This window comes from Callorhinchus milii, unplaced genomic scaffold, assembly GCF_018977255.1.
Source record: "Callorhinchus milii isolate IMCB2004 unplaced genomic scaffold, IMCB_Cmil_1.0 Scaffold2, whole genome shotgun sequence".
NCBI lineage: Eukaryota > Metazoa > Chordata > Chondrichthyes > Chimaeriformes > Callorhinchidae > Callorhinchus > Callorhinchus milii.
Window position 1 is genome coordinate 125,126,682 of NW_024704743.1, and position 20,671 is coordinate 125,147,352.

At 51.6% G+C, this 20,671-nt stretch overlaps 1 protein-coding gene across 1 annotated transcript; it reads left to right on the forward strand.

Annotated features, from left to right (window-relative positions):
* Positions 1-163: 163 nt before the first annotated feature.
* LOC103190764 (tubulin beta-6 chain) lies at positions 164-19,582 on the forward strand. The gene is made up of 4 exons (XM_042331834.1): positions 164-339; positions 4,342-4,450; positions 8,264-8,374; positions 18,361-19,582. Exons 1-4 carry the CDS (start codon positions 283-285, stop codon positions 19,425-19,427), a joined length of 1,344 nt encoding a protein of 447 aa, XP_042187768.1. The 5' UTR covers positions 164-282; the 3' UTR covers positions 19,428-19,582.
* Positions 19,583-20,671: the final 1,089 nt, after the last annotated feature.

The following is a 20,671-nucleotide window of genomic DNA, read 5'->3' on the forward strand; positions in this document are numbered from 1 at the left end:
GTGTGTGTGTTCTCCGATCCCGAGATCATTCGGCTCCAAGTTTAAAAAAAAGTATTGAAGAGAATAATTTTTCAGTTGCTGTGTTGGCCTGTAACCCGCCTCCGGGAAACATGGGAGGAGGAGGATTCAATGAGAGAGCGAGAGAGAGATGGATGGGTGGGGGGGTGGGGCGGGGGGAGACGAGTATATAAACAGATGTGAAACAACAGAGCAGAGGCCAGAGGCAGCCGAGCAGAGCAAAGAGCGGATCCTGAACTGCAGAGGCTTTGGGAATCAGCCACAATGAGGGAAATAGTCCACATCCAGGCCGGGCAATGTGGGAACCAGATCGGAAGCAAGGTGATTTGCTATTAGTTTACGTTTGCGACGAGCAGGATTCTAGTGGGTTTATTAGTCCAGACTGGGCTGGGCTGACCTTACAATAATAATCCTTGCATTTGATTCAGTGCCTTATCACGTCGTTATGAGACATCTCAAAGCTCTTCACAGAATATATTGTAAAGTTTGTTGCCTGTGTATTTTATGGGGCAAATCTTGAACCCTCAATGTTGGGGGGTGGGGGGTGAGGGTCGAGAGGGAAGGACAGGGTTTTAAAGTGCGTTCAAACTTTAACTCTCGCTCTGATCTCCTTGGGAGAAGGGAAATCCGTGTTTTTGCCTTCGCTCGTGCTGATGGTTGAGGCTTGATTTCTTCATGTTTATTTTATGCGCAATCGAAACAGCGATATAGTCACAGAAAAATAAAATGATCTGAATGAAAGGCGAGAGCCGAGTTACTGACAATAATCATCACAGCATTTGATACAGCGCTTTATCACATCTTTGACACGCCTCAAAGCACGTCACAGGATATACAGTAAAGTGAATTGTCTCTATATTTTGTGGGCAAAAGGCAGCAGCCAATTATTTGATCCCAACATGTCCCACAAACAGTCATGGATTGAAATAACAATTTTTTTTATAGAGATTATTACTCCCAGAAAGTTTTCCACCAAACGACTAACAACCGGGTCCTACTAACTGGGCTGTAACCACTGAGCTTCAGGCCTGCACACTTTCTACCGTTGCAGTTTTATAGATGTCGCTCACGCTGTTCGGTGGAGGATAATAAAAGTTGGGTGTGAATATTTTTGGGGTGTCTGAGAGCAGGGAGTGGCTAAATGTATCCCAGCAATTCAGAGCATTGCACAGCTGTCCAAAGCCCTTTGGGTTTTTATATATTGTATTTTAAATGTTATATTTAATTTCAACGCAACTCACCTTCCTGTCAGCTTTGTTTGTGTGTGTGTAGACTACTGTGTGTGTGTACATTACACTGTGTGTGTGTAGATTGTGTGTAGATTGCTGTATGTGTGTACAGTACACTGTGTGTGTATAGATTAATGTGTGTGTACATTTCACTGTGTATGTATGTTACACGGTATGTGTGTGTAGATTACTGTGTGTATGTATGTTACACGGTATGTGTGTGTAGATTACTGTGTGTATGTATGCTACACGGTATGTGTCTGTAGATTACTGTGTGTATGTATGTTACACGGTATGTGTGTGTAGGTGACTGTGTGTATGTACATTACACAGTGTGTGTCGATTGCTGTGCGTGTGTACATTACACTGTGTGGTTGTATAGATTACTGTGTGTGTACATTACACTGTGTGTGTGTGTAAATCACTGTGCTTGTGGAGATTATTGTATGTGTACATTACACTGTGTGTGTAGATTAAAGTGTGTGTGTATATTACTGTATGGGTACATTACACTGTGTGTATAGATTACTGTGTGTGTGTAGATTACTGTGTGTGTAGATTACTGTGTGTGTAGATTACTGTGTGTGTAGATTACTGTGTGTGTGTAGATTACTGTGTGTGTAGATTACTGTGTGTGTAGATTACTGTGTGTGTCTGTATGTAGATTACTGTGTGTTTAAATTACTGTGTGTGTAGATTACTGTGTGTATATATTAAACTGTGTGTGTAGATTACTCTGTCCTTGGTCCCCTCCTCTTCACCCTCTATATGCTCCCCCTGTGGTGACATCATCCGCAGACATGGGGTTCACTCCCACATGTATGCGGATGACACCCAACTCTACCTTTCCTCCTCTACCCTCAACTCCACGACCCCCGATGTCCTGACAGCTGTCTGTCCGACATCGAGTCCTGGACGAGAGACAACTTTCTTCAGCTCAACGTGCGCAAAACTGAGGCCCTCCTGATTGGCTCACGTCAGCGCCTCCGCACCTCAGGCGCTGACACCATCAGCTCCGCACTCTCCACCTCTCAAAGCCATCAGGAACCTCGGGGTTCCCCTCGACCCTCAGCCCTCCTCTCCCCCTCCGCACTCCCCCCTCCACCTCCTCCTCAACCCCCTCCTCCTCCTCCCTCCCCTCGGGGTTCCCCTCGACCCTGAGCTGTCCTTTCTCCCTCATATCTGCGCCACAACTGGCACCGCCTTCCATCACCTCCGGAACATCGCCAGACTACGGCACTACCTCACCCCTCACGCGGCTGAAACTCTGGTCCACACCTTTATCACCTCAAGGCCGGACTATGGGACCTCTCTCCTCGTCGGCCTTCCCGGCCCTCCCTCCACACTGCAGGTCATTCAGAACTCTGCAGCTCGTGTACTGTCCCACACCAGACACCGCACCACATCACTCCCACCCTCACCCTCACTCACACCCTCGCCCTCACCCTCGCCCTCACCCTTACCCTCACTCCCACCCTCGCCCTCACCCTCACCCTCGCCCTCACCCAAGCCCTCACCCTCGCCCTCACCCTCACCCTCACTCCCACCCTCGCCCTCACCCTCACCCTCGCCCTCACCCTCACCCTCACTCCCACCCTCACCCTCGCCCTCACCCTCACCCTCGCCCTCACCCTCGCCCTCACCCTCACCCTTGCCCTCACTCGCCTCCACTGCTCCCCATCCCCCAGAGGATCGAATTCAAGATCCTCATCCTCACCTACAAGGCCATTCACGGCCTCGCTCCCTCCTACCTCTCCGACCTACTATCCCCCACTCACCTGCCCGTACCCTCCGTCCCTCTGGCTCCGGTCTGCTCCACGTCCCCCGCCCCAACCGCCCGACCATCGGTGGCCTTCAGCCTCTCAGCCCCGAGGCTCTGGAACTCCATCCCCAGTGCCTTCACCGCTTCCTCCCTTTCCTCCTTCAAGGCCGGTCTCAAGGTCTTTCTCTTCGACCTTCAGCCTTCAGCTCCGCTCTCGACTCTCTACTCCCTCCCACTCCCTCCCTTCCCTCCCCTCCCCTCACCCTGACCATTACCCCCTCCTCGCCCCCTCCCTTCCCTCCCCTCACCCTGACCATTTCCCCCCTCCTCGCTCCCTCCCTTCCCTCCCCTCACCCTGACCATTTCCTCCCTCCTCGCTCCCTCCCTTCCCTCCCCTCACCCTGACCATTTCCCCCTCCTCGCTCCCTCCCTTCCCTCCCCTCACCCTGACCATTTCCTCCCTCCTCGCTCCCTCTCCCCTCCCCTCACCCTGACCATTTCCCCCCTCCTCGCTCCCTCCCTTCCCTCCCCTCAACCTGACCATTTCCCCCCTTCTCGCTCCCTCCCTTCCGTCCCCTCACCCTGACCATTTCTCCCCTCCTCGCTCCCTCCCTTCCCTCCCCTCACCCTGACCATTTCCCCCCTCCTCGCTCCCTCCCTTCCCTCCCCTCACCCTGACCATTTCCCCCCTCCTCGCTCCCTCCCTTCCCTCCCCTCACCCTGACCATTTCCCCCCTCCTCTCTCCCTCCCTTCCCTCCCCTCACCCTGACCATTTCCCCCAATGCTCGGGTCCTGACCCAACTGTGCAGTGCCTTGGGACGTCCTCCTGACGTGAAAGGCGCTCCATAAATGGAATCTTGTTGTTGTTGTTGTTGTACTGTGTGTGTAGATTACTGTGTGTGTAGATTACTGTGTGTGTAGATTACTGTGTGTGTAGATTACTGTGTGTGTAGATTACTGTGTGTGTAGATTACTGTGTGTGTAGATTACTGTGTGTGTAGATTACTGTGTGTAGATTACTGTGTGTGTAGATTACTGTGTGTGTAGATTACTGTGTGTGTAGATTACTGTGTGTGTAGATTACTGTGTGTAGATTACTGTGTGTGTAGATTACTGTGTGTGTAGATTACTGTGTGTGTAGATTACTGTGTGTAGATTACTGTGTGTAGATTACTGTGTGTGGTGTGGGGGTGGTGGGGGGTTGGAGGCGTTAGGGCGTTAGGGTGGGTGTTGGGTGAGTGGGTGATATGTTGTTTGGTTTAGATCTTTTTGGATGTTTTTGATGTGTTCAGTTCCTATAACCTGACTTTCCACTTTCCTCTCCCCCTCAGTTCTGGGAGGTGATCAGCGATGAGCACGGAATAGATCCCGTTGGCAATTACAATGGGGATTCATATTTACAACTGGAGAGGATTAATGTCTATTACAACGAAGCCTCCTGTAAGTCTAACTGGTTTGTGTGTGTGTGGGGGGTGGGGGGTGGGGGGAGTTTTTTATTTGCAGACATTGCCGAAGGCACGGTCGAAGAGGAGGGTCTTGAGATACACCGTGAAGGAGGCAAGGAACGGGGCGAGACGAAGGGACTGGAATGGAGTTCCAGAGGGTGGGGGCAGAGATGGTGGGGTGGGTGACGCGGGGAAGCTCGCTGAGTGGAGGGAGCAGACAGGTTGATATGGAGTTAGAATTTTTATAGACAAAACATTTCCTTATTTTGTGTGTATGTTTGTTTAATTGTATATATATTTTGTTGTTACCAGAGATGAGGGACGTCAGTTATGTGGAGAGACTAGAGAGGCTGGGATTGTTCTCCTTAGAGCAGAGAAGGTTAAGGCGAGATTTAATAGACGTGTTCACAATGATGAGCGGTTTTAATCGAGTAAATAGGGAGAAACTGTTTCCTCGGGTGGGAGGGTTGGTAACCAGAGGGCACAGATTTAAGATATTTTGCAAAAGAACCAGAGGGGAGATGAGGAGACGTTTTTTAGAGTATTGTTGTGATCTGGAATGCACTGTCTGAAGAGGTGGTGGAATTTGATGCGATAATAATAGCTTTCAAAAGCGAATTGAATGTGCACTTGAAAATAATTTTTTTTTACAAGGCTATTGGGGGTAAGAGTGGGGGAGTGGGAAAAGTTGGGGTAGGAGCAGAGGAGTGGGGCTAGTTGGGGTAAGAGCGAGGGGAGTGGGATTAGTTGGGGTAAGAGTGAGGGAGTGGGGACTAGTTGGGGTAAGAGTGGGGGAGTGGGGACTAGTTGGGGTAAGAGTGGGGGAGTGGAGACTAGTTGGGGTAAGAGCGGGGGAGTGGGGCTAGTTGGGGTAAGAGTGGGGGAGTGGGGACTAGTTGGGGTAAGGGTGGGAGAATGGGACTAGTTGGGGTAAGAGTGGGGGAGTGGGGACTAGTTGGGGTAAGAGTGGGAGAGAGGGGCTTGTTGGGGTAAGAGTGGGGGAGTGTGACTAGTTGGGGTAAGAGTGGGGCTAATTGGAGTAAGAGTGGGGTAGTGGGGCTAGTTGGGGTAAGAGTGGGGGAGAGGGGCTTGTTGGGGTAAGAGTGGGGGAGTGTGACTAGTTGGGGTAAGAGTGGGGCTAATTGGGGTAAGAGTGGGGCTAGTTGGGGTAAGGGTGGGGATAGTTGGGGTAAGAATGGGGCTAGTTGTGGTCAGAGTGGGGCTAGTTGGGGTAAGAGTGGGGGAGTGGGGCTAGTTGGAGTAAGAGTGGGGCTAGTTGGGGTCAGAGTGGGGCTAGTTGGGGTAAGAGTGGGGCTAGTTGGGGTCAGAGTGGGGCTAGTTGGGGTAGAGTGGGAATAGTTGGGGTCAGAGTGGGGCTAGTTGGGGTCAGAGTGGGGCTAGTTGGGGTAGCGTGGGGATAGTTGGGGTAGAGTGGGGATAGTTGGGGTAGAGTGGGGATAGTTGGGATAGAGTGGGGCTAGTTGGGGTCAGAGTGGGGCTAGTTGGGGTCAGAGTGGGGCTAGTTGGGGTAGCGTGGGGATAGTTGGGGTAGAGTGGGGCTAGTTGGGGTAGAGTGGGGATAGTTGGGATAGAGTGGGGCTAGTTGGGGTCAGAGTGGGGCTAGTTGGGGTCAAAGTGGGGCTAGTTGGGGTAGAGTGCAACTAGTTGGGGTCAGAGTGTGGCTAGTTGGGGTAGAGTGGGGCTAGTTGGGGTAGAGTGGGGCTAGTTGGGGTAGAGTGGGGCTAGTTGGGGTAGAGTGGGGCTAGTTGGGGTAGAGTAGGGCTAGTTGGGGTAGAGGGGGTAGTTGGGGTAGAGGGGGCTAGTTGGGGTAGAGGGGGCTAGTTGGGGTAGAGTGGGGCTAGTTGGGGTAGAGGGGGCTAGTTGGGGTAGAGGGGGCTAGTTGGGGTAGAGGGGGCTAGTTGGGGTAGAGTGGGGCTAGTTGGAGTAGAGGGGGCTAGTTGGGGTAGAGTGGGGCTAGTTGGGGTAGAGTGGGGGCTAGTTGGGGTAGAGGGGGCTAGTTGGGGTAGAGGGGCTAGTTGGGGTAGAGTGGGGTCTAGTTGGGGTAGAGGGGGCTAGTTGGGGTAGAGTGGGGTCTAGTTGGGGTAGAGTGGGGGCTAGTTGGGGTAGAGTGGGGGCTAGTTGGGGTAGAGTGGGGCTAGTTGGGGTAGAGGGGTCTAGTTGGGGTAGAGGGGGGTTGGTGGGGTAGAGGGGGCTAGTTGGGGTAGAGGGGGCTAGTTGGGGTAGAGGGGTCTAGTTGGGGTAGAGGGGGCTAGTTGGGGTAGAGTGGGCTAGTTGGGGTAGAGGGGGCTAGTTGGGGTAGAGGGGGGTGGTGGGGTAGAGGGGGCTAGTTGGGGTAGAGGGGTCTAGTTGGGGTAGAGGGGGGCTAGTTGGGGTAGAGGGGGCTAGTTGGGGTAGAGGGGGGTTGGTGGGGTAGAGGGGGCTAGTTGGGGTAGAGGGGGCTAGTTGGGGTAGAGGGGGCTAGTTGGGGTAGAGGGGGCTAGTTGGGGTAGAGTGGGGCTAGTTGGGGTAGAGGGGGCTAGTTGGGGTAGAGGGGGGTTGGTGGGTAGAGGGGGCTAGTTGGGGTAGAGGGGGCTAGTTGGGGTAGAGGGGGGCTAGTTGGGGTAGAGGGGGGCTAGTTGGGGTAGAGGGGCTAGTTGGGTAGAGGGGCTAGTGGGGTAGAGGGGGCTAGTTGGGGTAGAGGGGGCTAGTTGGGGTAGAGGGGCTAGTTGGGGTAGAGGGGGCTAGTTGGGGTAGAGGGGGGCTAGTTGGGGTAGAGGGGGGCTAGTTGGGGTAGAGGGGGCTAGTTGGGGTAGAGGGGGCTAGTTGGGGTAGAGGGGGGCTAGTTGGGGTAGAGGGGGCTAGTTGGGGTAGAGGGGGTGGTGGGGTAGAGGGGGCTAGTTGGGGTAGAGGGGGCTAGTTGGGGTAGAGGGGGCTAGTTGGGGTAGAGGGGGCTAGTTGGGGTAGAGGGGGGTTGGTGGGGTAGAGGGGGCTAGTTGGGGTAGAGGGGGCTAGTTGGGGTAGAGTGGGGGCTAGTTGGGGTAGAGTGGGGGCTAGTTGGGGTAGAGGGGGCTGGTTGGGGTAGAGGGGGCTAGTTGGGGTAGAGGGGGCTAGTTGGGGTAGAGTGGGGCTAGTTGGGGTAGAGGGGGCTAGTTGGGGTAGAGGGGGCTAGTTGGGGTAGAGGGGGCTAGTTGGGGTAGAGTGGGGCTAGTTGGGGTAGAGGGGGCTAGTTGGGGTAGAGTGGGGCTAGTTGGGGTAGAGGGGGCTAGTTGGGGTAGAGTGGGGGCTAGTTGGGGTAGAGTGGGGTCTGGTTGGGGTAGAGTGGGGTCTGGTTGGGGTAGAGTGGGGGCTGGTTGGGGTAGAGGGGTCTAGTTGGGGTAGAGGGGGCTAGTTGGGGTAGAGGGGGCTAGTTGGGGTAGAGGGGGCTAGTTGGGGTAGAGGGGGCTAGTTGGGGTAGAGGGGGGTTGGTGGGGTAGAGGGGGCTAGTTGGGGTAGAGGGGGCTAGTTGGGGTAGAGTGGGGGCTAGTTGGGGTAGAGTGGGGCTAGTTGGGGTAGAGGGGGCTAGTTGGGGTAGAGGGGTCTAGTTGGGGTAGAGGGGGCTAGTTGGGGTAGAGGGGGGTTGGTGGGGTAGAGGGGGGCTAGTTGGGGTAGAGGGGGCTAGTTGGGGTAGAGGGGTCTAGTTGGGGTAGAGGGGGGCTAGTTGGGGTAGAGGGGGGCTAGTTGGGGTAGAGGGGGGTTGGTGGCTGAATGGCCTTCTGTGCTGTAACATTGTGTGATTCAGTGTATAATGACGACTGTTCTGTGTTTCCAGCCCAGAAGTATGTCCCGAGGGCCATTTTGTTGGATCTGGAACCGGGGACGATGGACAGTGTCCGCTCGGGAACCTTAGGACAACTTTTCAGACCCGATAACTTCATTTTTGGTGAGTGACATTGTCGCTTGTTTCTGATCCCGGGTTTAAACCCCACTCTTTGCCCTCTCCACCCCCCCCATCCCCCCCCCGAACCCCACCCCATATGCTTTGATGTGTCCTGTGTGTGTTTGGAGGAGCAGTGACTGAAATAAGATTCAGGTCAAACAGTTGGCAAACCGCTGGTTCCAGGACACGCTGCGGAGTCATATAATCCTCACTTCCCAGAGTCTCACATGAAGACGATTCCTCACACGTCACAGCGTTCATTTGGAAGTTTAGTGATCTGCCTTTTTGTAATAGAAGCTGGAAACTGAACTCATTGACAGAGCAGCTCAACACAGTAATAATAATCATCATAATAATATTAATCCTGGCATTTGATATAATGCCTCATCACATCTTCGAGATGTTTCAAAGTGCTTCACAGAATACACCGTAAAGTGTAGTGACTGTGTATTTTGTGGGTGAAACGCAGCAGCCAATTGCACACAGCAGTGTCCCACAAACAGTCATTGAACTGAGTGACCAAATTATTATTTTTTTTTAAGGATTTATTACCCCCTTAATAATAATTTCAGTACTGGGAAAGGGCTGGCTTTGGTCAGCCGGGTGTCTGACACATGCAGAAACCCATCACCGTGTTTGGGAGTCTCCAAACTAAACTGGGAGTTTGACATATAGAAATATAGAATTATACAGCACAGAAGGAGGCCATTCGGCCCATCATGTCTGTGCCAATTCTTTGAAAAGAGCTTCCAAATCAGCCCCACTGCCCCGCTCTCTCCGTGCAAACTTGCCCTTCCCAAATAGTTATCTAAGTTATGTTTGTATATAACCTACACATAGAACCTTGTAACAGGTGGAAATCAACAGCTGTGATAAGCTGTGATGGAGTCCTGTAGCTCAGTGGTTAGAGCACTCGCTTTGCAAGTGAGAGACCTGAGTTCAATTCCAGACAGAGCGAAACCTTGGGCAAGTTTCCTTACTCCACACAGAGCCTAATAATAATCCTCCAAAACCAAAAACAATAATAAATTGGTCATTTTCAATCTACGACTGTTTGTGGGACATTGCTGTGCGCAATTGGCTGCTGCGTTCGCCCACAAATATACAGTCAATTCACTTTACAGTGTGTTCTGTGAAGCGCTTTGGGACGTCCTCCTGACGTGAAAAGCGCTATATCAAATGCAAGGATTATTATTATTATTATTATTATAAGGCACCAGTAATGGTGTTAGCAACTGGAAAGCTGAACTCATTGTCAAAGCAGCTTGATACAGTCATAATAATAATAATAATCTTTGCATTCGATAGAGCACCTTATCACGTCATTGAGACGTCTCAATGGTTGTTTGTCAATTGGTGGATCGCTTTTCCGGGACTAATAATTCCTTCAAAACAATCGACTAACAACCGGGTTCCTATGACTGCTGGTAAACAGAGCCATGTGGAGTAAGGAAACTTGCCTTAGGTTTCGCCATGTCCGGGAATCAAGCCCGGGTCCTCTCGCTTGCGAGGCGAGGGCTCTGTAATCGGGACCAACCCTCTTCTCTGTTTGTGTAGTGCCATGGGTTCTGTAACATGTTTCTGAACGGGCAGACGGGAGGTTAGTTTAAAGTCTCATCCAAAGAGTGGCGTCTCCGACAATGCCACACCCCCCCATGTATTGCACTGGAATGTCAGCCTAGACTGAGCTCAAAGTCCTGACGTGGGGCTTGAACCCACAACCGTGTGACTCGGAGGGAGAGTGTTACACACTGAAACAGGCTGACACCAAATATTGACTTACAATGAAGAATAACTGTAAGACATTCTAGTCCGGTGACTGTGAGTGAAGTCTGGAGTCTCTGCTGCGGAAACCCTCTGTGGTTTGTGATGTGAAATGCCTGTGAGAGAAACCATTCTACAGGAGTCAGGGGGTGGAGGGTCAGTCAACATCTGTCATTACAGAGAGGTTTTCAACTGCATTTTCTATTTCCAGTTGTTAAACTGTTTAATTTATCCCCAGTGATAACTGGGGACCAGAAACTGTTTAGGAATAATGCATTTCCTGCTATAAATGTTTTCCACGGGTGTTTATTGGGTTGTGGAGTGCGTTACCATATATGGTGGTTGAACAGTCAAATATGTTACATGGAGTAGAAACGGTGAAGCACTTGGAGAATAAAGAAATCCTGTGCAGACTGTAGCTCAGGGTTAGAGCCCTCGCCTCGCGAGCCAGAGGGCCGAGTTTGGCTCCCGGGCAGAGCGAAACCTTGGGCAAGTTTCCCTACTCCCCGCGCCTCTGGTTACCAGCAGTGAGTAGGAACCCACTTGTTAGTTGATTAGTGGATCACATTCTGGGGGTAATAATCCCTTCAAACAAAGATAATAATTTGGTCACTCAATCCAATTTTGGTCACTGTTTGTGGGTCACTGTTGTGCGCAATTGGCTGTCGTGTTTCGCCCACAAAACATCCAGTCAATTTACTTTAGTTTAATCTGTGAAGCGCTTTGAGACGTCTCAACAATGTGATAAGGCGTTGTATCAAATGCAAGGATTGTTATTATTATAAATCAAACGGTATTGCAGGAATAATAGCAGGGAAATGGGATAGATGTTAAGTAGGTCATAGATATGGATGGCTTCCTTCTGTACTGAAATAATCGAATCTCTGAAGTTCAGAAATCATCTGTTGTTCTTCCAAAATAAGTGTCTGCAAGTTCACGATGGGTTTCTGTGCAAACAACATAGTGACTTCACTGCACAAGAATCATTCCCTTTTGTTTTGCCTGCAAGCAACTCGGAGGCTTTCGATCACGACCGAGTAATGTTCCATCTTTTATAACTTTAAAAACTGGCGAAGGAAACGTTTACACAATCCAACAGTTTTACAGTTTTATTAATAATAATCCTTGCATTTGATATTGCGCTTTATCAAATCAATGAGATGTCTCCAAGTGCTTTGCAGGATATATTGTAGAGTAGATTGACTGGGTATTTTGTGGGCGAAATATGGCAGCCAGTTGGCACAGCAGCGTCATACAAACAGATTATTCCAAGCAAGTGAGAGGACCTCCAGGGCAGGGCGAAACCTGAGGCACGTTCCCTTACCCCACACGCCTCGTGCCAGCAGGTCCGCCCCTCGGGCACTGGCAGCACCAGCCTCCACGGCTGCACTCTCACCCTCACTGAGCCAGTCAGGAACCGGGGGTCTTGTTTGACCCTCAACTGTCCTTTCTCCCCCCACATCCGCGCCATGACCGGCACTGCCCACCACCACCTCTGCAACACTGCCTCACCCCTCAGGCCCCCAAACCCTCACCCACACATTCGTCACCTCAAGGCTCGATTACGGGAACTCCCTCCTCATCGGCCTTCCCACCTCTTCCCTTCACAACCTGCAGATCATCCACAACTCTGCAGCTCATGTACTCTCACGACCAGACTCCGTGACCCCATCACTCCCACCCTCGCCCGACCCCATCACTCCCACCCTCGCCCGACCCCATCACTCCCACCCTCGCCCGACCCCATCACTCCCACCCTCGCCCGACCCCATCACTCCCACCCTCACCCGACCCCATCACTCCCACCCTTGCCCGACCCCATCACTCCTACCCTCGCCCGACCCCATCACCCCCACCCTCGCTCGACCCCATCACTCCCACCCTCGCCCGACCCCATCACCCCCACCCTCGCCCGACCCCATCACCCCCACCCTCACCCGACCCCATCACCCACACCCTCGCCCGACCCCATCACCCCCACCCTCGCCAGACCCCATCACTCCCACCCTCGCCCGACCCCATCACCCCCACCCTCGCCCGACCCCATCACTCCCACCCTCACCCGACCCCATCACTCCCTCCACTGGCTCCCCATCCCCCAGAGGATCGAGTTCAAGATCCTCATCCTCACTTCCAAGGCCACCCCCTCCTACCTCTCTGACCTGCTGACTCCCTAACAACCTGCCCACTCCCTCCGTTCATCGGGCTCCGGCTGCTCTATGTCTCCCGCCTGACCTGCCCTACCCTCGGTGGCCGGGCTTTCAGTCTCTCTGCCCCTACACTCTGGAACTCCATCCCACGGTCCCTTCGCCTCGCTTCCTCCCTCGCCTCCTTCAAGGCCGGTCTCAAGACCCTTCTCTTCAACCGTGCCTTTGGTCTCCCTCCCACCTCTCTGCCTTCCCTCCCCCCTCCGTGATTCACCCATAAAATACACAGTCACTACACTTAACAGTATATTCCATGAAGCACTTTGAGACATCTCAATGACATGATAAGGTGCTATATCAAATGCAAGGACTTTTATTATTATTTATTATTATTGCTATATCAGGTGTTTAATAGGCTCTAAAATTGCTCTCCTTAGTAAAATGTAACAAGTACGGAATGAAATCAGCTTCTCCTGGTGTCGGGGCTCAAATACTTGGTCGCACGTTATGAACTGGTCCAACAAGATGAGGTAATGCAAATGGAATGAACTCAATGTGATTTCCTTTCTTCAGCAGTGAACGGCTCTATTGAAAAGCCTTGTCTGACGAGTGGCTGATTTTGGTCGGATTTGAACATGTTTGGCTGACTCAGCAAAGTGCCAATAACAGCGTCCGCTCATTGTTGGAGAGATCATAGCATTAGCTGACCAGGCAAAAGGTGGAAGCGTTACCAGTTTGCATTAGTGCAGTTAGTATTTTATCCCACGTAGGGACTTGAATCTTGGAGGCCAAGGACAATCCCAGGCTCCTCTTCTCCACCACTAACCGCCTCCTCTGTCCACCATCCCGTGCCTCACTCATCCTCTCCTCCAACTCCAACTGCGAGAAGATGCTGGACTTCCTTGAATCCAAAATAGGGGGATTCGTTCGGCCGCCTCTTCCCATCCACCCTTACCCCCTTGCCACCTCCCTCTCACGCCCCAGCACCCACACATCCCTCCCTACACACCTTTGACCCTGTCTCCCCCTCTTCCCTCACCTCCATCATCTCAAAAATTAAGCCCACCACGTGCTTCCTTGACCCCATCTCCACCCCTCTCCACACCTCCCAACTCCACCTCCTGTCCCCTCTTTTAACCAACATTACCAACCTCTCCTTATCCACTGGCACTATTCCCATCCCCATAAAACAGCCCCATCATCCCCATCCCTATTCTCTCTCCAGCTACAGCCCCATCTCCAACCTCCCTTTCCTCTCCTCGGCTCTGGAACGAATCGTCGCGTCCCGTTCTTCCTCTCCCGCCACTCGCTCTCTGAACCCCTTCAATTGAGCTTCCGTGCCGCCCACAGCACAGAAACCACCCTGGTCAGTGACAAATGATATTCTGTCCATCTGCGACCAGGGCTCCCTCTGCCTCCTTGTCCTCCTTGAGCTCTCTGCTGCCTTCGACACCGTTGACCGCTCTATTCTCATCCACTGCCTCTCCTCTCACCTCAACCTCGTACCTCTCACACCACCTTCACTTCATCTCCTCAAACAGCTTCTCCTCCAGCCCCCGCACTGTCTTGTGTGGCGTTCCTCAGGGTTCTGTCCTTGGTTCCCTCCTCTTCAATATCTATATGTTCCCTCTGACATCATCCGCAGACATGGGGTCAACTCTCTCTCTCTCTGCCTCCACTATTGACTCCAGGACCCACTGCTGTCCTGACACAATGTCTGTCAGACATCAGGTCCTGGATGAGAGCGAACTTTCTATAGTTGAACGTCAACAAGACTGAGGCTCCTGATTGGCTCCCGTCAGCGCCTCCTCACCTCAGGCGCTGACAGCATCACCATCCCTGGGGCTCACTCCCCCTCACTGAGCCAGTCCCGAACCTTGGGGTCTTGTTGGACCCTCAACAACCTTTCTTCCCCACATCCATGCCATGACTCGCTCTGCTTTCCCCACCTCCACAACATCGCCGGCTCCACCACTGTCTCACACCGCAGCCCCCGAGACCCTCACACACACCTTCATTACATCGAGGCTCGACTGTGCAAACTCACTGCTTGTCGGCCCCCAACTCGACTCCTCCCTCCATAGGCGGCAGATCATCCAGAACTCTGCAGCCCGTGTCCTCTCCCGCACCGGCTCCGTGACCCTATCACCCCCATCCTCGCCCGACTCCACTGGCTTCCCATCACACAGTTCAAGATCCTGGTCCTCACCTTCAAAGCCCTCCATGGTCTTGCTCCCCCCGACCTCTGCCACCTCCTAACCCCCTACCATCCTGCTCGCTCCCTCTGCTTCACGTCCCCCGCCTCGCTCGCCCCCAATATTGGCGGGTGGGCCTTCTGCCACTCTGCCCCCACCCTCTGGAACTCTATCCCGCAGTTCCTCCACCTCGGCCCCTCCCTCGCCCCCTCCCTCGCCTCCTTCAAGCTCCGTCTCAAGGCCCTCTTCTTTGACTGTTCCTTCAGTCACTCTCCTTCCCCCCCTGCCCTCCACCCGCACCGCTCCTGACCCCCAGCTCGGGTCCATAACTCTGTCTGTCCAGCACCTTGGGACATCCTCCCGACGTGAAAAGCGATTTACACATGTAATCTTGTTGTTATTGTTGTTGAACTCATACACAGTCTAAGCTGATGCTCCAATACAGCGCTGGGGGTGGGGGGGCACTGTGGGAGGGGGTTGGGGGGCACTGTGTGGGGGGGGGGTTGCACTGTGGGAGGTGCCGTCCTCGGGAGGAGACGTTAACCCGAGGTCCCGTCTGCCTGTTCAGGTGGATGGTAAAGATCCCGCGGGGCTATTGGAAAAGAGAAGGGAGTTTCTCTCTCTCCCGGTGTCCTGGACAACAATTTTCCAAATAATATTGGCCACTCACCCCACGGCTGTGTGTGGGGACACTGCTGTGTGCAACTGGCTGTCATGTTCACCTACAAATCCACAGTCACTACACTTTACAGAATAACCTCTGAAGCGCTTTGAGACGTGATAAGGCACTATATCAAATGTAAGTATTATTATCACTCCAAAAGAAAAGGGCTCAGTGACTAGTTATCAGGAGTAGTGAGCTTGGCATGTGTATAAATACAGAAATAAATGTGACAGCCTGATGACTTAAAGGATAGTGACAAGTTAAGCCAGGTATCAGCTTAACTTGTTGAGTTATCAGGAATCTACTGTAGCTTTCGAATAAAGCTATTCAGTTTTGTACTGACTAAACCTTCCTCAGTCACAGCTGAAACACTTATCCGTGCACTTGTTTTCAAATCTCTATTGAATCTCCCCTTAACCTTCTCTGCTCTCAGGGGAACAATCTCAGCTTCTCAAGTCTCTCCACATAACTAAAGTCCCTCATCCCTGGTATCATCCTGGTAAATCTCCTCTGTTCCCTCTCCAAGGACCTGACATCCTTCCTAAAGTGTGGTGCCCAGAATTGGACACGTCATAACATAAGAACATAAGAAATGCTGGACGAAAAAAGACCAAGGTCCATCTAGTTGGCCTTCCACCTCCCTGGCAGTCACATGCACATATGTTCCCATCTCCCTATGTGCTGTATCCCATCATGTTATTCCCTAAAACAAAACTATCTAATCTGTGATTGAAAGAATCAACATTTCCTGCTTCAACCGTCTCCCCAGGGAGCCTGTTCCACAGGGTCACTATTCGCTCACTGAAATAGTGTTTGCGTAGATTTGTTCAATCGTAGGCCGTGTCCCCTGGTTTACTATTCTGGACACGTTGAAGCAGCGCGTCATGAACTAAACACAAAATACTGCAAAGGCTGGAATCTGAAACAAAAACAGAAGTGATTGGGAACCTCAGCAGGTCCGGCAGCATCTATGGCGAAAGGAAAGTGAGTCAATGTTTCGGGTCCACGACCCTTCGTCAGTTCTGATGAAAGGTTGTGGATCCGAAACGTTGACTTTCCTGTCTCTTTCCTGTCTCCATAGATGCTGCCTGACCTGCTGAGGGTTCCCAGCTCCCTCTGTTTCTGTCATGATGTGGATTGTTTTGCCCCTGGTTTTGGTTTTAGAATCTTAAAGACAGTAATCATGTCACCTCTCAATCTTCTCTTTTCCAGTGTGATCCCCAAATGATCTCTGACTGTTCAGCGACTTGGGGTGTCCTCCCAACGTGAAAGGCGCTTTAATACGTTAGAATCCATTAGAATAAACAGTACAGAAACAGGCCATTTGGCCCAACTGGTCTGTGCCAGTGTTTATGCTCCACATGAGCCCCTCCTGCCCTTCCCCTTCCTTCAAGCCTAACCTTCTGTTCCTTTCTCCCTCAGGTACCTCTCGAGCTTTCCCTTAAGTACATCTGTGCTATTTGCCTCAACAACTCCTTGTGGAGCATTGTTCCACATTCCCACTACTCTCTGTGTGAAGACATTTCTTCTAACTTTCCTGTTTGATCTATTAGTGACTATTTTGTGGAGTCCTGTAGCTCAGTGGTTAGAGCACTCGCTTTGCAAGCGAGAGACCTGAGTTCAATTCCAGGCAGAGGGCGAAACCTTGGGCAAGTTTCCTTACTCCACACAGAGCCTAATAATAATCCCTCCAAAAAAACAATAATAAATTGGTCATTTTCAATCTACGACTGTTTGAGGGACATTGCTGTGCGCAATTGGCTGCCGCGTTCGCCCACAAATATACAGTCAATTCACTTTACAGTGTGTTCTGTGAAGCGCTTTGGGACGTCCTCCCGATGTGAAAAGCGCTATATCAAATGTAAGGATTATTATTATTATTATTATTATTTTATGTTGATGGCCCTGGTTTTGGTCTCCCCCACAAGTGGAAACAATCCTGCCCTTTACAAATGTAATGTTGTTGTTGTTGCCTAATTTATTCAGTCCTTCCATTCCTTCATTTTGTTTGCCGTCCTCTGTATCTTCTCGATTTCTCCAATATCCTTTTTGTACTGCGGTGACCAGAACTATACACAGTCTCTAAGTACAGTCTCACCAATGATTTCGCCCACAAATATGCAGTCAATTCACTTTACAGTGTGTTCTGTGAAGCGCTTTGGGACGTCCTCCCGACGTGAAAAGCACTATATCAAATGCAAGGATTATTATTATTATACAGTGGCACTATTTCCCCACTATTTTGGCTGCTATTGATCTTTTGATACATCCCAACATCTGGTTTGCTTTATTCACTGCCACAGAGCATTGTTGGGAGAGCTTCAATTTATCGTCAATCAGGACCCCCAGGTCCTTCATTTTCCTATATATTATTTTCTACTCTTTTTGATATATAACAACTTGGATTTATATAGCTCCCTCCACACCGGACGGCGTCTCAGAGCACTTATATGACTTGGCCTTGAGTATAAAGAGCAACATTTTAAAGTTTGCAGATGATACAAAACTTGGGAACGTGGTAAACAGTGAGGAGGATAGAGCAGACTGCAGGAGGAGATGGACCGGCTGGTGAAATGGGCCGACACGCGGCAGATGAAGTTTAATGCAGAGAAGTGTGAGTGGTGCATTTTGGGAGGAAGAATGAGGAGAGGCAATACACTAAATGGTAGTTTTAAAGGGGGTTCAGGACCAGAGAGACCTGGGGTTCACAGGTCTTTGAAGGTGGCAGAACAGGTTGTTTGAGCCATATGGGATCCTTGGCTTTATACATAGAGGCACAGAGTACAAAAGCAAGGAAGTTCCCCTAAACCTCTATAGGTCATTGGTTAGACCTCAGCTGGAGTATTGAGCAACAGCGATCACAATGCAGTCACAAGAACCGATGAGGTTATATAAAAAAAACTGTCAAATTTCAAGAGGACTGACATTTTTTAGTTAAATTAGGAGTCGATGAGAAACAAGCAATGGAATAGGGCCACTGAAGGTGGATTTGGGAAACGCCATTCCACAGTCCCTCTCCCTCGCCTCCTCCCTCACCTCCTTCAAGGCCCATCTGAAGAGCCTCCTCCTACCCCCACCCTCCCTGCCCTCTCCCCCTCCTGATCCCAACCCCCAGCCTGACTGTCCAGCGCCTTGGGATGACCTCCTGACGTGAGCGGCAGGCACTGTGAGAATGTCATTCTGTAATTATTATTATTCTTTCTTTGTTGCTGATATCAGGGCAGACGGGTGCAGGAAACAACTGGGCCAAAGGGCATTACACAGAAGGCGCTGAGCTGGTGGACTCGGTGATGGACGTACTGAGGAAGGAGTGTGAGAACTGTGACTGTCTGCAGGGTTTCCAGTTGACGCACTCCCTGGGCGGGGGCACAGGCTCGGGGATGGGGACGCTGCTGATCAGTAAGATCCGGGAGGAGTTCCCCGACCGTATCATGAACACGTTCAGTGTCATGCCGTCTCCCAAGGTGTCGGACACGGTGGTGGAGCCCTACAACGCCACCCTGTCCGTGCACCAGCTGGTGGAGAACACCGACGAGACTTACTGCATCGACAACGAGGCCCTGTACGACATCTGCTTCCGCACCCTCAAGCTGACCACGCCCACCTACGGCGACCTCAACCACCTGGTGTCGTCCACCATGAGCGGCGTCACCACCTCACTGCGCTTCCCGGGGCAGCTGAACGCCGACCTGCGCAAACTGGCGGTCAACATGGTGCCCTTCCCCCGCCTGCACTTCTTCATGCCCGGCTTCGCCCCCCTGACCAGCCGCGGCAGCCAGCAGTACCGGACCCTCTCCGTGCCCGAGCTCACACAGCAGATGTTCGACGCAAAGAACATGATGGCGGCCTGCGACCCGCGGCACGGCCGGTACCTCACCGTGGCCGCCATCTTCCGCGGCTCCATGTCCATGAAGGAGATCGACGAGCAGATGCTGTCGGTGCAGAGTAAGAACAGCAGCTACTTTGTGGAGTGGATCCCCAACAACGTCAAGGTGGCCGTGTGTGACATCCCTCCTCGCGGCCTCACCATGGCCTCCACCTTCATCGGCAACTCCACCGCCATCCAGGAGCTCTTCAAGCGCATCTCGGAGCAGTTCTCTGCCATGTTCAGGAGGAAGGCTTTCCTGCACTGGTTCACGGGCGAGGGCATGGACGAGATGGAGTTCTCGGAGGCCGAGAGCAACATGAATGACCTGGTGTCGGAGTATCAGCAATACCAGGACGCCACGGCCGACCAGGACCAGGACTTCGAGGAGGAAGAGGAGGAGCGCGAGGAGATCCAGTGAGCGTTTTTCAGAGGCAACAAACACTTGTTAAATAATAATAGCGACAGCAACTTGCATTTATATAGCACCCCTCACACAGGGCAGTGCCCCAGAGAGCTTGATAATAAGAGGAATAATACTCCCTCCCCCCAAAAAAAACAAACCAACAAATAAATAAACAAATAAATAAATAAACAAACAAATAAATAAATGTGATCACTCACCCCACGGCTGTGTGTGGGACACTCACTGCTGTGCGCAATTGGCTGCCACGTTTCGCCCACAAAATACACAGTTAATTCACGTTACAGTGTATAGTGTGAAGCGCTTTGAGACATCTCGAAGATGTGCTGAGGGGTGGTATAAAATGCAAAGATTATTATTGTTAATAATATGAGTTTTTACAATAACTCCAATATTCTGATTTCTGAAGCGATAGACAAAGTCACAAAGTCCTGTTACCCCCATGTCCCGCCCCCGTCCCCCCCTTACAGTGCACTGACTAACAACCGAATCATGTGGAAGATGATGATGATAATATGTAGAATTTACTGCATTGTATTCAGTCCAAGTGTTTAACTTTATTTACACGTCCAGAGGATGGGTGTGAGAGAGTGAGTGAGTGTGAGCGAGTGAGTGAGCGTGAGTGTGTGTGAGCGAGTGAGCGTGAGTGAGTGTGAGCGAGTGAGTGAGTGAGTGTGAGCGAGTGAGTGAGTGTTTGTGTGAGCGAGTGAGCGTGTGTGAGTGTATGTGTGTGTGTGAGAGTGAGTGTGAGAGAGTGAGGAAGTGAGTGAGAATGTGATTGAGCAAGTGAGTTTGTGAGTGAGTGTGTGAGTGGGTGTGTGAGTGAGTTTGAGTGTGTGAGCGAGTGAGTGTGTGAGCGAGTGAGTGTGTGTGAGTGAGTGTGTGAGTGAGTGTGTAAATGAGCGAATGAGCGAGTGAGTGTGTGTGAGCGAGTGAATGTGTGAGTAAGTATGTGAGTGAGTGAGTGTGTGAGTGTGTAAGTGAGCGAGCGAGGGAGTGAGGAAGTGAGTGTGTGAGTGAGTGAGTGTGTGAGTGAGTGTGTAAGTGAGTGAGCGAGTGAGAAAGTGAGGAAGTGAGTGTGTGAGTGAGTGTGTGAGTGAGTGTGTAAGTGAGTGAGGGAGTGAGGAACAGAAACAGATCCACAACAGAAAATAACCATTGATGGTCAGAGAGAGAAACCCCACGAGGGGTAACAGGACTTTGTGAACACCGGATCACTCGGCATTTTGATGTGCCTCTGG